Source organism: Heteronotia binoei, chromosome 5 (genome assembly GCF_032191835.1).
Source record: "Heteronotia binoei isolate CCM8104 ecotype False Entrance Well chromosome 5, APGP_CSIRO_Hbin_v1, whole genome shotgun sequence".
NCBI classification, from domain to species: domain Eukaryota; kingdom Metazoa; phylum Chordata; class Lepidosauria; order Squamata; family Gekkonidae; genus Heteronotia; species Heteronotia binoei.
The window spans coordinates 28,833,705-28,848,065 of record NC_083227.1 but is presented as its reverse complement, the minus strand read 5'-3'; the positions used below and the strand labels follow the sequence as shown (position 1 = coordinate 28,848,065).

Genomic DNA, 14,361 nt, shown 5'->3' with positions numbered 1-14,361 from the left:
CCCCACCCCGCCCGGTTTGCTAAGCCTCTCTAGCAAACAGCTTTGCAACTTTAACCCTCTCCGTGCTGCAAAGGGAAAAGGTTTGCTGTTCCCTCCCATCGGGAGCTTCGGCGACGCCCCATGCAGCTCAATGGGGCTGCTTTGGCGTACCTCTGCATGGGATTGCGCTCTCAGAGGATCCCGTGCTCTTCAGCAGTCTCAGAAAAACGAGGCTGAAGTTGGTTCCCAGCTCCTGATTCGCATTTGCCAGCTAATATTAAAGGTAAAGGTAGTCCCCGGTGCAAGCACTAGTCATTTTCGACTCTGGGGTGGCGTTGCTTTCACAAGGTTTTCACGGCAGACTTTTTTTTTACGGGGTGGTTTGCCATTGCCTTCCCCAGTCATCTACACTTCCCCTCCCCAGCAAGCTGGGTACTCGGAAGGATGGAAGGCTGAGACAACCTGGAGCCGGCTACCTGAACCCAGCTTCTGCTGGGACCGAACTCAGGTCGTGAGCAGAGGGCTCCGACTGCAGTACTGTAGCTTTACCACTCTGCGCCATGGGGCTCTTCCAGTTAGTATTAGGACAGTACAAACTCCGGGAGGAGGGAGGGGTAGACATTGGTAGATGAACATTAAAATATAGGCAAGTGTTGATTAATATATTGCTTTTGCCCCACTGAGAAAAAACACACGACCTCCAATGCAGACAGAAAGGGGAGTTTTTAACAAGATTTGCAGGAGAGAAGTGAAAGGGATTCGAAGAAAGGAGGCTGCCCGCAGCTCCTTCAAGTGGTTGCTCAGCTCCATAGAGAAAAGGGGACAGAGGCAAACCCCTGCCTCCTCAGTAGGGGGGGGTCTGGGTAAAAGTCGGATCTACACGGATCTTCATGAATTCATATGATTTTTACATTGAAATGAAACCAAACCACTGTAATTCTATAGATCCTGTCTTAGACTATAGGCAGGACCACAAAAATCATGCCTCCACGAATTCGTGGCGCCTCAGCAGTGCAAAAACTGGGTTCCAAAGCACGGATCCTCATGAATTCATATGATTTTTATGGTGAAATGAAATCAAGCCACCATCATGTTGTAGATCCTCTCTTAGACTATAGGTGGCCTCTATCTAGTGAGCAAGATGTTTTGCAGTCAAAGATAAGACCATTACAATATCTGCCTTGGATAGTTTTGCAACTCAGTGGCATCAGAAAGTTCAGAATGCAGTTATTTGCAGTGAAAGGTATGGACATGATTTTGATTTCTCATGTTACTGTGGTGTTCATGGTAAGGTAGAAACATTACAGATTTTTTTTGTTTGGTCATCCTGTAGACATTGGTGTGATGTCATAATGCACAAGCCCCAAAGTATTTGAAGCAGTGTTTGGCATCTTGGCAGTGTTCTGAGGTTTTCGTGGGTTATTCTGTGGTCATGGACGTGCTGTGTGATGTGAAAGAAACCTCAGGGGGACCACACATGATGAGCCCAACTATTCAAAAATGAAAAGTCACAGAATTCATGAAGATTAAGTGTTTCAAAGTATGTAAGCACACTGTGACAGCATACAAGGTACTCGAAATCCAATTTGTATTTTGCAAACGCTGGACATAGACGTGACATCTGGATGGATAATGAGTGTGGTGAACAATAAAATTGTGAATGTGTGATAGTTGTTCAGCAAGCTATGACCATGGATATTACATGTGGTATAATGTTGAGTTTTCCTTGATCCAACGCAAATAACTTTAAGATCAAGAAGGATCGGCACTTCGAAACCATATTTTGGCTCCTTGGTACCGGCACAAAGCCATGGACCTGTCATTCCTGTGGTGCAAGGTCTGCCAAAAAATATGGTGGAATCCAATGCAAAAATCATGTGGATCCATGAGGATCCGTGGTCCAATACCAAGTTTTTGTTCCATGGTGCTGCCACGAAGCCATGATTTTTGTGGTAGATGCTCTGCCCATGGACATAATATGTGATTGCATAGTGAGCTTGGGGGGATCCAACACAAAAATCATGGGAATCCATGAGGATCCGTGGTTCATAACCAAGTATTTTGGCCTTGGTGCTGCCATGAAGCTATGGATTCACGATTTCTGTGGTGGAAACTCTGCCCATGGACATGATATGTGACTGTATGGAGGGCTTGGGGGGATCCAAGGCAAAAATCATGTGGATCCATGAGGATCCGTGGTCCAAAAGCAAGTTTTTGGTCCCTGGTGCTGCCACGAAGCCGTGGATCCACTATTTCTGTGGTGCAAACTCTGCCCATGGGCATATGTGATTGGATGCAGGGCTTGGAGGGATCCGAAGCAGAAATCACGTGGATCCATGAGGATCCGTGGTTCATAACCAAGTTTTTGATTTCTGCAGCTGCCACAAAACCGTGGATCCATGATTTCTGTGGTGGAAACTCTGCCCATGGACATGATATGTGATTGGATGTAGGGCTTGGAGGGATCCGAAGCAGAAATCACGTGGATCCATGAGGATCCGTGGTTCATAACCAAGTTTTTTATTTCTGGAGCTGCCACAAAACCGTGGATCCATGATTTCTGTGGTGGAAACTCTGCCCATGGACATGATAAGTGACTGGATGGAGGGTTTGGGGGGATCCGAAGCAGAAATCATGTGGATCAATGAGGATCCATGGTCCAAAAGCAAGTATTTGGTCCCTGGCACTGCCACGAAGCCATGGATCCATGATTTCTGTAGTGCAAACACTGTCCATGGACATGTGGCTGTATGGAGGGCTTGGGGCGATCCAAAGCAAAAATCACATGGATCTATGAGGATCCGTGGTCCAAAAGCAAGTTTTTGGTCCCTGGCGCTGCCATGAAGCTGTGAATCCACGATTTCTGTGATGCAAACTCTGTCCACGGGCATATGTAACTGGATGGAGGGCTTGAGGGCATCCAAAGCAAAAAATCATGTGGATCCATGAGGATCTGTGGTCCAAAAGCACGTTTTTTGTTCCTGGCGCTGCCACGAAACCATGGATCCATGATTTCTGTGGTGGAAACTCTGCCCATGGACATGATATGTGACTGTATGGAGGGCTTGGGGGGATCCAAGGCAAAAATCATGTGGATCCATGAGGATCCGTGGTCCAAAAGCAAGTTTTTGGTCCCTGGTGCTGCCACGAAGCCGTGGATCCACTATTTCTGTGGTGCAAACTCTGCCCATGGGCATGATATGTGATTGGATGTAGGGCTTGGAGGGATCCGAAGCAGAAATCACGTGGATCCATGAGGATCCATGGTTCATAACCAAGTTTTGATCTCTGGCGCTGCCACGAAACCATGGATCCATGATTTCTGTGGTGGAAACTCCGCCCATGGACATGATAAGTGACTGGATGGAGGGTTTGGGGGGATCCGAAGCAGAAATCATGTGGATCCATGAGCATCCGTGATCCAAAAGCAAGTTTTTGGTCCCTGGCTCTGCCACGAAGCTGTGGATCCACGATTTCTGTGGTGCAAACACTGCCCATGGACATGATTAGTGACTGGATGAAGGGTTTGGGGGGATCCGAAGCAGAAATCATGTGGATCCATGAGGATCTGTGGTCCAAAATCAAGTTTTTGGTCCCTGGCGCTGCCATGAAGCCATGGATCCACGATTTTTGTGGTGCAGACTCTGCTCATGGACATGATATGTGATTCGATTGAGGGCTTGGGGGGATCTGAAGCAAAAATCATGTGGATCCATGGTTCAAAACCAAGTTTTTGGTCCCTGGCGCTGCCACGAAACCGTGGACCCATGATTTCTGTGGTGTAAACTGTACCCATGGACATGATATGTGGCTATATGGAGGGCTAGGGGGAATCTGAACTAAAAATCACGTGGATCCATGAGGATCCGTGGTCCAAAAGCAAGTTTTTGGTCCCTGGCGCTGCCACGAAGCCGTGGATCCACAATTTCTGTGGTGCAACATCTGCCCATGGACATGATATGAGATTGGCTGGTTATCTTGGGGTGACCCAAAGCAAAAATCATGAGGATCCACGAGGATCTGTGGTTTGGAAACATGTTTTTTCAGTGCTGTGGCGCCACAAATTCGTGGAGGCATGATTTTTCTGGTGCTGCCTATAGTCTAAGAGAGGATCTACAACGTGATGGTGGTTTGATTTTATTTCACCATAAAAATCATATGAATTCATGAGGATCTGTGCTTTGAAAGCCAGTTTTTGCACTGCTGAGGCACCACGAATTCTTGGGAGGCATGATTTTTGTGGTCCTGCCTATAGTCTACAGGATCTATAGGATTAAAGTGGTTTGATTTCACTTCAATGTAAAAATCATATGAATTCATGAAGATCCGTGTAGATCCGACTTTTACCCTTTTCCTTTACAAATGGATTAGGAGCTCTACAACTACATGATGCCTACACGCATGTTCTCTCTCCCCCTCCGCTTCTGGATTTTTGGAGAGCGGGGGAGGAGGCCGCAAATTTGGGGGTCCCCCGCCAGGGCGGGGGGGTTGGGAAGCCTAATGAGAGCCCTACAGGACCTCTCCCAATGCCGCAGGGCCCGCAAAACCAAATTTTTTTGTCAGGCTTACAACTACTAACATGGGATGAGGCTGCTCAGTTATGTCACTGAACAATATCATCTGTAAGACCACTAATAGAGTAATATAAGGAACAGAGAACTGAGATATGGAGAAACCACCTTTGTTATGAAATTTCTTATAGCACCTAATAACGTAGTTTTTAAATTGTTTATATGTGTTTTATTCTTTTTAATTGCAATTTGCATTGTTTTTATCATGATTGTTAGCCGCCCAGAGTTCGCTCGCGGAGTTGGCAGCATATAAATCTAAAGGAAATCAATAAATGATTTCATGAGCTATGACTAGGGATGGGCATGAACCAAACCATTTGTCACAAGTTTTGCCCTGTTTCATGGTTTGTAAAGTCAAGCTAATAGCTGGGTGCCTGGTATGAAATTTCACAAACTCTGACATCATTTCTGTAGGTTCGTGCTGGTTTCTCAAAGGATATATTATCAGAAAGACTGTCTCTGCTCAATCAAAATGTTTCAAAAGCATCCCCCCCAAAAAAAACCTTAGAAGGCATGCAGAGGGACATCTGTGGGGGCTCCACTGGAACTGTGATGTCTCTAGCTTACACAGGATCCCTCCTATACACTCCTGAACTGGCAGCTATCAAATGCCCATTTTGACAGATGCAGGTTCAGGAGGGTCAGAAGTGTATCGAAAGGATCCAGTGCACACTAAAGGCACCAAACTTGCAGGTGACTTGCCCCTAATGCTCCTCTACCTGCCCACCCCCCATGTTTGGTGTCTAAAGGTTGTACAGGATCCATTCTATACACTCCTGAACCTGCGGAAGTAAAAAAAAAGATCATTCTGACAGGGGCAGGTTCAGGTATATGTAGAATTATCCTCTACTCCTTTTATTTGATTATTCCCTTTTGTTTGGCTTGGGGTGGTATGTAATATTCTCAAGGGCTATTTTTGTAGCAGGAACTCCTTTGCATATTAGGCCACACACCCTTGATGCAGCCAATCATCCTGGAGCTTACAGTAGGCCCTGTAAGAAGAGTCCTGTAAGCTCTTAGAGGACTGGCTACATCAGAGGTGCAGAGCCTAATATGCAAAGGAGTTCCTGCTATAAAAAAAGCCCTGAATATTCTTAACTTGAGAAACAATATTTTTGGCCCAATTATCATTTAATTAACCCTTAATAGGATATTTATTTACTTATTTATTGGCGGTCTGGATTTTATTTACTGTAAATTCTATATAAAATGCTATATATACTGTAGAAAACTTTGTATATGCACAACAGAATTTTGTTCTGTGTTGAATCAATTTTGACAATAATTCACTTTACAAAGCTATGTAAAACTTGGATTTTATTTACTGTAAATTCTATATAAAATGTTCTACAAGGCTATATATACTGTAGGATACTTTCTATATGCACAATTGAATTTTGTTGTGTTGATTCAATTTTGATAATAATTCACTTTACAAAGCTATGGAAAACTTGGAATTTTTCAATAAACTTATTTATTTAAAAAGGAGTGTGTGAAATTAACCCTGGGCAAACTACAGATACCAAACTCGCATGGGATCTCTGGTTTACCCTCCTCTACCTACCCATGTTTATTGAGGAGTAGATTTCTGGAGTTCTGCCTTGGGGTGGCAGAACCCCATGCGCCAGGCCAACCACTACACCACACTGGCTCTAGCAGCTGTAAAATGGTTACAACCCAGGGCACTCAATGGCCAAGTGCTCTGCTCAACAGCAGAGCCCTGGTGCGTAACTGAAAGTTTGCTTTGCTCCCTCTCGGGTAAGGCTGATCTTAATAAGGGTTGACTCACTACCAGTGTTCCCTCTAAGGTGAGTTAGTGTGAGCTAGCTCACAGATTTTTAGCCTCCAGCTCACACATTTTTGTCTTAGCTCAGGAAAAATGGCCCCAGGTCACAATAATTTATGCAGTAGCTCACAACTTTAATGCCAGTAGCTCACAACTTTAATACTAGTAGCTCACGAAGTAGGATTTTTGCTCATAAGACTCTGCAGCTTAGAGGGAACATTGCTCGCTACTCTTCCATCACACTCATTCATTGCAGCCCCTCCCAGAAAGACACGAAAACTTGAGAAAATGGATAAAGTCATGTCATTTTGGAGGAGGGAAAAGAGGCCCTTGGAGTTGGTAAAAGAGGCCTCCTCTGCCATTCCAGCTGAAACAGATGACAGCTATGACAGAAGGACCTCAGCAAAGCTGCACGAAGCTTGAAGCACCATAAAAAAATACTTCAGCTGGAGAATGCTGCTCGCTGCCACTTTCAAGCAGGCCAAATAGATGTCCTTCAGAAATTGGTGACGGATGATGCTTCTAAAACCTGCATTCCTGGCAACAGTTATGCCTCAGAGGAATGGCAAGGGCAGTCGAAGAGAGAAGACGCTGGCATACAGACGGAGCTTGAGGCGCTGGAGGCTGTACGTGCCGTGAATAATAGATCCCTCCATACCTGGCGTCTTATGATGCAGTTATTGAGGGACCTGGAGTGAGACGTCAGCCACAAAAAGGAGCAGTTGGGGCTCCAGCCTCATGCCTGATTTGCTGGAGAGCATAGGATGACCAAATTTCCTGCCACTGGGTCTTTGATAACGAAAGCCCAAGATCTCTATGCCAGGCTGCTGAATAAGTAGACTGACAAGATGGATATTATTCTACCTCTTATCACTGGCTTCATGGCATCCTAAACTATTTCACTGCTAACACTGCCCCTGGAATTAAGTTTGAAATATTCTTTAAGATCTTCATCTATTTGTGTAGAGATGTTTGGATTTAATAAAATATTTGCATTCGGGATTGGATTTATGAGGTCCAGGCAGTCATTTCCCCAGAAAGCACTTTCCTGGGAGCATAAGAACATAAGAGAAGCTATGTTGTATCAAGCCAATGGCCCATCCAGTCCAACACTCTGTATCACAAAGTGGCCAAACCCCCCCCAGGTGCCATCAGGAGGTCCATCAGTGGGGCCAGGACACTAGAAGCCCTCCCACTGTTGCCCCTCTCAAACAACAAGAATACAGAGCATCACTTGCCCCAGACAGAGAGTTCCAACAATATGCTGTGGCTAACAGCCAATAATGGACCTCTGTTCTACCTTCCCTGTGGGCCGTAACTTGGACCCAATAAAGCCAATTCTGACCAAATTTGAAAAACAGGAGAAGTCAGAGAAAGATCCCTAAGAGAGCTATCTGAGGCTTCAATAATGGCTAATGATCTTTCCATAGTACAAGTATTTATAACATTTCTTCATGGCTAGGGTAAGCTTCCTATGCAGATTCCAGCGCTTTACAACACTTTACATCTTTGTATGGTCTGTGGCTGACTTTTAAGTGTAAGAGAAGAGCTCTTTTCACAGGTTAAGCTTCTTGTGTGGGTTCCTTGAAGCTTTTGAAGACTACCATGCTGACTGAATCTCTTTCCACACATTGTGCATTCAAAAGGTTTCTCCTTGTGTGAATTCTTAGATGTCGTTGAAGGCAGCCATTCCGACTGAATCTCTTTCCACACTCTGAGCATTCAAACGGTTTATCCACCTTGTGGGTTCCTTGATGCTGCTGAAGATGGCCCCTCTGACTAAATCTCTTTCCACATTCTGAGCATTCAAAAGGTTTCTCCCCTGTGTGGATTCTTTGATGGTTTTGAAGAATGCCATGTGCAATGAATTTCTTTCCACACTCCAAGCATTCCCAAGGTTTCTCTCCTGTATGGTTTCTTTGATGTTGTTTAAGATGACTACTCTGACTGAATCTCTTTCCACAGTCTGAACAATCAAAAGGTTTCTCCCCTGTGTGGGTCCTTTGATGCTGTTGAAGAGTACCACTCTGACTGAATCTCTTTCCACACTCTGAGCATTCAAAAGGTTTCTCCCCTGTGTGGGTTCTTTGATGCAGTTCAAGATGGCCACTCTGATGGAACTTTTTTCCACATTCTGAGCATTCAAAAAGTTTCTTCCCTGTGTGGGTTCTCAGATGCTTTTGAAGACTGTCACACAGACTGAATTTCTTTCCATACGCTGAGCACTCAGAAGGTTTCTCCCCTGTGTGGGTTCTTTGGTGATGTAGAAGACGGCCACGCCTGCTGAATTTCTTTCCACACTCTGAGCATTCAAAAGGCTTCTCCCCTGTGTGTGTCCTTTTGTGCTGTAGGAGAGTGCCACTCTGACGGAATCTCTTTCCGCATTCTGAGCACTCAAAAGGTTTCTCCCCTGTGTGGGTTTTTTGATGCCGCAGAAAATGGCCACGCCTGCTGAATTTTTTCCCACACTCTAAGCACTCAAAAGGTTTCTCACCTGTGTGGGTTCTTTGGTGCTGTAGAAGATGGCCACGCCTACTGAATTTCTTTCCACACTCCAAACATTCATAAGCTATTTCCTCCCTGTGGATTCTTTGATGGTTTTGAAGAGTGCTACTCAAAGTGAACTTCTCTCCAACAAAATGGACATTGTACTGGATTAGATCTGAGAAGTTCATTCTATAGTTTGAACATCTGAATGTTTCTTCTGCTACATGAAAAACTTTTTGGCAAGGAATGGGTTTATCTGCTTTCTCAACCATTTGGCTCTCTTTCTGCCTCCCTTGATTCCAGTTTTTTTCCAAGTCTTCATTTTTAACTTTACTTGGCAATTGCTGATGAAATTCCTCACCTTTCTCATTCCTCAAATCATCCTCTGCTGGAATAAAAAGTGTGATCCCATTAGTACCTGGGAGGGCAGGTGAAATTCAAGGGCATCAATGTGAATGATGTAGGAAAGGATTTATGGTCCTTTGGCCTCATCCATTTTTGCAGATCTTAAATAAGCCCTTCCCCCCCCACAAAAAAAAATCCCTCAAAATATCCAAGACTTAAGCTTATGAGCTCTTCATGAGCCACTGCTGAGCTCTTGAAGAAGACTTGGTTTTATACAGTGGCTTACAGTCACCTTTCCTTCCTCTCCCTATGACACCCTGTGAGGTAGGTGGCGCTGAGAGAGCTCTGACTAGCCCAAGGTCAGCCAGCCGTCTTCAAGTGGAGGAGTGGGGAATCAAATCCGGTTCTCCGTATTAAGAGTCCACCGCTCTTAACCGCTACACCAAACTGGCTCTCTGCCCAGATGCAGCTTCCAAGCCTCCAAATTCAGAGCAGATGTTTGTAATCCTATCCAGGGGGAAGGGTGTGTTGTAAAGGCTGGCAACAGAAAATATGGAATCTGGCCCCTTCCAGAGTCTTTCTGAATACACCTCATCCCCACCTTTGCCTCAGGACAGGATGCCTTCTCTGGCTTGGGTGATGGCCCCAACACTGGCCTCAGTTGCCCCTGAGGGAACCCAGTTCAGTGGGCTCATGAGGAGAATGCAAAAAAGAGCCTTGGAGGGTTGGCTACATCAGGGGTGTGTGGCCTAATATGCAAAGGAGCTCCTGCTAGAATTCCGCCCCTGCAGAGGAGAGTGACTGAGATGATCAGGGGCCTGGAGACCAAGCCCTAAGACGAAAGGCTGAGGGACTTGGGAATGTTCAGTTTGCAAAAAGGGAGCCTGAGGAGGGGACATAACTGCTCTATTTCACTTCTTGAAAGCCTGTCACTTAGAGGAGGGAAGGAAGCTGTTCCTGTTGGAGGCAGAGGGCATTTGGGAAGGAAGGAAATCCTCCCTTGAAATCCTCCTAAGAAGCTCCCCAGCCCTTCTTTACCCTTCAAAAGCAAGGCTTGTGTCTGTCTCCTTCAAGCTCTCTCTTACATTTGTTCTTTGGCAGAGAGAGGGAGAGAAAGTGATCACTGTTCTATGGGAGGAGAAAAGAAATCCAAGCAAGAAGACAAAATATTCTGGAAGAACAGAAACATGGTCAAGATGGGGGATAAATCCATTCCAGATCAGAGCCAGGGCAGATGATAGCAATCCCATGGGGGGGGGGGGAGGATGTGTTGTAAAGGCCGGCCACAGAGAATTTAGGATCTGGCCCCCTCCACAGTCCTTCTGATGGTCTCTTTTCCCTACCTTTGCCTCAGGCCAACCCTCTCTGGCTTCAGTCATGGCCACGACACTGGTTTCAGGTGCCCTGAGCAAGTGGTGGGATAGGCCTGAAAAAAGGACATTTTACTGTTCAATATTTGGATGTTGGCAACTATGAAAGGTCCTTACCCAGAGAGTCCACGATCTGAGAGTTCTCCAGCATGACTTCCCTGTAGAGAGCTCTTTGGTCCAGATCCAGCAGGGCCCACTCCACCTCTGTGAAATACACAGCCACCTCTTCAAAGGAAAAGGGATGCTGAAAGGAAAAGCAGATTCCCTCATCAGAGATCATGCCAAGCAGAGACTTCACACTGGAAGGGAGCATTCTAGGAAGGTGTACCATGTAGAGCTTTGCATGGGGAAAGGAAATGGCAAACACAACCTTTCTCACCTGGGCATCTTGAAGGAACTGCAGGAGGAAAAGCCTCCCTGAGAACAGAGGGCGAGACCCCAGTTGTTCCTTTCTGAATTCACTAACCTGGGCTAGGGGTGCAGCAGCTGCTTCCATGCCTCTGAAAAGATGATGGCTGAACATAATCTCTCCACTGCCTGTTAATGAGACAAAGGAGGCAGGATGGGTGTTTGGCCTGTCTTCCATTAGTTTGTTTATTCCCTGCTTCACTCACACACACACCCCGGAGTTTGAAACCTCGCCCTCTGTACATTTAACAATTTTTAAAACATTTATTTTGTGAGAGGCAGAAGAGAAGCGCCCATGAGCCTCAGGGGTTATAAATGCTGCCGACATATTTCAGACTTCTGTGGGACTTGAAATTTTCCTTGTGGCCTCTGGAGCACCAGAGGTTACAGCATCCCTGCTGGATCAGACCAAAACTCCCAGCATGCTGTTCTCCAGCCAGCTGGGCCCTTCCCATGAACCTTTCAGTCTGGGTTGGAAATGATGTTGCATGACACGTCACCATCACATTCAGCCCCAAGCCCAGACATGACTGGAGCACAACTGGAGACTATAGGGTAATATCAATGAGTTTTCAGAGAATCTGTTGTTATGCTAACATCACAATTGGTTTTTCAGCAAAACAGAATAGCAACATGACATCCAGGCCTTTTTTTGTAGCAGGAACTCCTTTGTATACGTAGCCAATCCTTCTTCTTACAGGGCCTATGGTAAGGTCTTCAAGGATTGGCTACATCTGGAGGGGTGTAGCCTAATATGCAAAGGAGCTCCTGCTACAAAAAAAGCCCTGATGACATCACTACTGTCCCAGGTTGAATAGCTCCACCCAGATTTGTCTACCTTTTTCTTTTTTGAGCCACCTTGAATTCCTCTTATGGAAGGTATGAATATCTTAATTAAAGTGAGGAATTGCCCTCCGTGAATGTGTCTAAACCCATTTGAAAGGCATCACAGTTAGGGGACACAGTTAGTGAATACAAATTAACTCTGGATTGTGTCAAGAAATGCTGATTTTTTTTTTCCTGCCCTGAACTGACTACCAATTGTCAAGTTCTGCACAGTCCTCACCAATAATCACTCCTCCACGTGTGACTAGAGTAGTAGCTTATTGTATGACTACAGGCAGATACAGTAAGCAAGAAATCTTTTGCTGAAACTGAGTCCCAGGGCATCATTTCCTTCAGATATAGGTTCTGGTCCATCCGTTATACATTCAAAATGCTAAGCGTCAAAATCTACCAATTGCAGTCCCCGCCACTCCTCTCTAATTAACATCCCAAGCATTCACACTTACAAAGAAATGAAAGTGCATTCCCTGAGAGGCAGGTAACACCGTGTGATCTTGGTACCACTGTGGACTGATTCCCAGGGGAGAAGAAGGTATGGTAAAGACATAACAGACTGGCAGTTGCAAGCAAACTAATAGCAAGACAATGCATGAACTCTTTGTATGATTAACAACCACAGCAAGAAGTTCCTTTGCAATCACACCAGTCAATTTCATGGGTTGCCCCAATAGCATCCAGGCACAAGGAGACCTTACCACAAGAGACGGCATCTTGGGCATGCTCCGTGGCCTGCACACTCTCCCCTTGCTCCAAGGAAGCTTCTTCTGCCTCTGGGAACACTTGTTCTAGCTTCACAGATGGTCCCCACATCTGAAACAGGAGCGAGAGATAAGAGATGGAATAGAACACACCAAGCAATGGATCCTATTCCACTCCCAGATTCTTCACCCTTCTACCAGGATGTAGGGGTTAAGTGCAAAAGCTGGTTTGGTGTAGTGGTTAAGTGCGCGGACTCTTATCGGGGAGAACCGGGTTTGATTCCCCACTCCTCCACTTGCACCTGCTGGGATGGCCTTGGGTTAGCCACAGCTATTGCAGGAGATGTCCTTGAAAGGACCAGGGCCGATTAACAATTAGGCCAACTAGCACTGGTCTACAGGCCCCCACACCTTTAAGGGTCCAGGGCTGGCTCCCCCCCACAGTTTCCCCCCTGCTTGCAGCCCTCCCAGCCTAAATGCAGTGTCAGCAACTGAGCTGCTCTTTGTCCGACTTGCCTGGTGTGGCTGCTGCTGGTGTTATTGCCAAGTTTGCCTGTCTCTGCCTGCCTGTCCCCCCAGTTGAGAAGGTGCCTGAAGGCTGCAGTGGGGGCCGCAGGCAGTGGGGCAGGCACTTCGACTCAGGCCCCCCCCCCAAGATTTTGACTGCCTAGGGGCCTCCATAGGGTTTAATCCAGCACTGGAAAGGGCAGCTGCTGTGAGAATCCTCTCAGCCCCACCCACCTCACAGGGTGTCTGTTGTGGGGGGAGAAGATATAGGAGATTGTAAGCCGCTCTGAGTATCTGATTCAGAGAGAAGGGCGGGGTATAAGTTTTCAGTCTGCTGCTTCTTCTACCAACAGACCTGGTGGTGTTTTCTTCCAATCTTTTCAAGTTCCCTAGAGAGACAGGAAATTCTCTAGGCTGCTGAAGGAGGCTGTTAAATCTCTTATTTGGATGACTAACACCCGGACATATGTCTGGAAGGGACACTTCAGGATAAGGCCAATATTATTGATTGAATTGGACATACCTGGAGGAAATCCCCTCACCTGCTCTGCCTGCCTCTTCTCCGCTGATTGACTTAGAAGGAAACCTTCGGCCAGGGCCACCGCCTGGGAACTGGTCTCCGGCCCACATCCTCTGACCCAGTGCTGCATCTCCTGGGGCAGGATGGCCAGGAACTGCTCCAGGATCACCAGGTCCAGCATCTGCTTCTTAGAGTGCTTCTCTGGCTTCAGCCATTGGCTGCAAAGTCGATGGAGATGGCTGCAAACTTCTCGAGGGCCCTTAGCCTCCTGATAGCAGAACTGCTGGAAGCGTTGACAATGTACATCTGAGGTCATGGTGTCATTAGCCAGGATCTCTGGCACAGCTCTTTCCCAGAATTCAACACCACTCCCTGCTTGCACGGGATGGGGACTTTTCCTTGACGTCTTGCCTATTCCAAGTCCTTCTGGGTCCTGCTCGTCCATCTCATTCTCCTTTCTCTTGGGTCGCCTCCGATTCTGGAATGATACCCATATTCACATGGCTACAAAGAGGGAGTGAAAAAGAAGCTGAGAAAAAAACCCAGATGTGATGACCAGGCAGAGAACACTAAAAGATAAAGGTTTATTAATACAGGAATGGGTATTTAAACAAGGCAAGGTGCTTAATATTTGTAACAGTGTATAAAGGAAAATAAAAATAAACCCTAACACGGCTTCCCTTCCCCTTAGCCTGTTAGTTTTTAAGGCCCACAGCCTTCTATCCCAGGCCGACTGCCTGTGACTCACTCTACTTTCAGAGTGAGGGATCCTTCTCTCAGTTACAGACCATCCTCTCAACCTGACTCTGAGAGACAAGAACGCAGTTCCACAGCCCATCTCCTC

The 14,361-nt window shown here is 46.3% G+C and overlaps 2 protein-coding genes across 2 annotated transcripts in view; one reads left to right on the top strand and one right to left on the bottom strand.

Moving 5' to 3' along the window:
• Positions 1-14,361, top strand: part of LOC132571892 (uncharacterized) — an 851,656-nt gene that overhangs the window by 89,500 nt on the left and 747,795 nt on the right. The window lies entirely within an intron of this gene.
• On the bottom strand, positions 5,294-13,995 carry LOC132571893 (zinc finger and SCAN domain-containing protein 23-like). The gene is made up of 4 exons (XM_060238685.1): positions 13,456-13,995; positions 12,488-12,602; positions 10,918-11,075; positions 5,294-5,332 (listed from the first exon to the last, which is right to left on the bottom strand). Exons 1-4 carry the CDS (start codon positions 13,960-13,962, stop codon positions 5,294-5,296), a joined length of 819 nt encoding a protein of 272 aa, XP_060094668.1. The 5' UTR covers positions 13,963-13,995.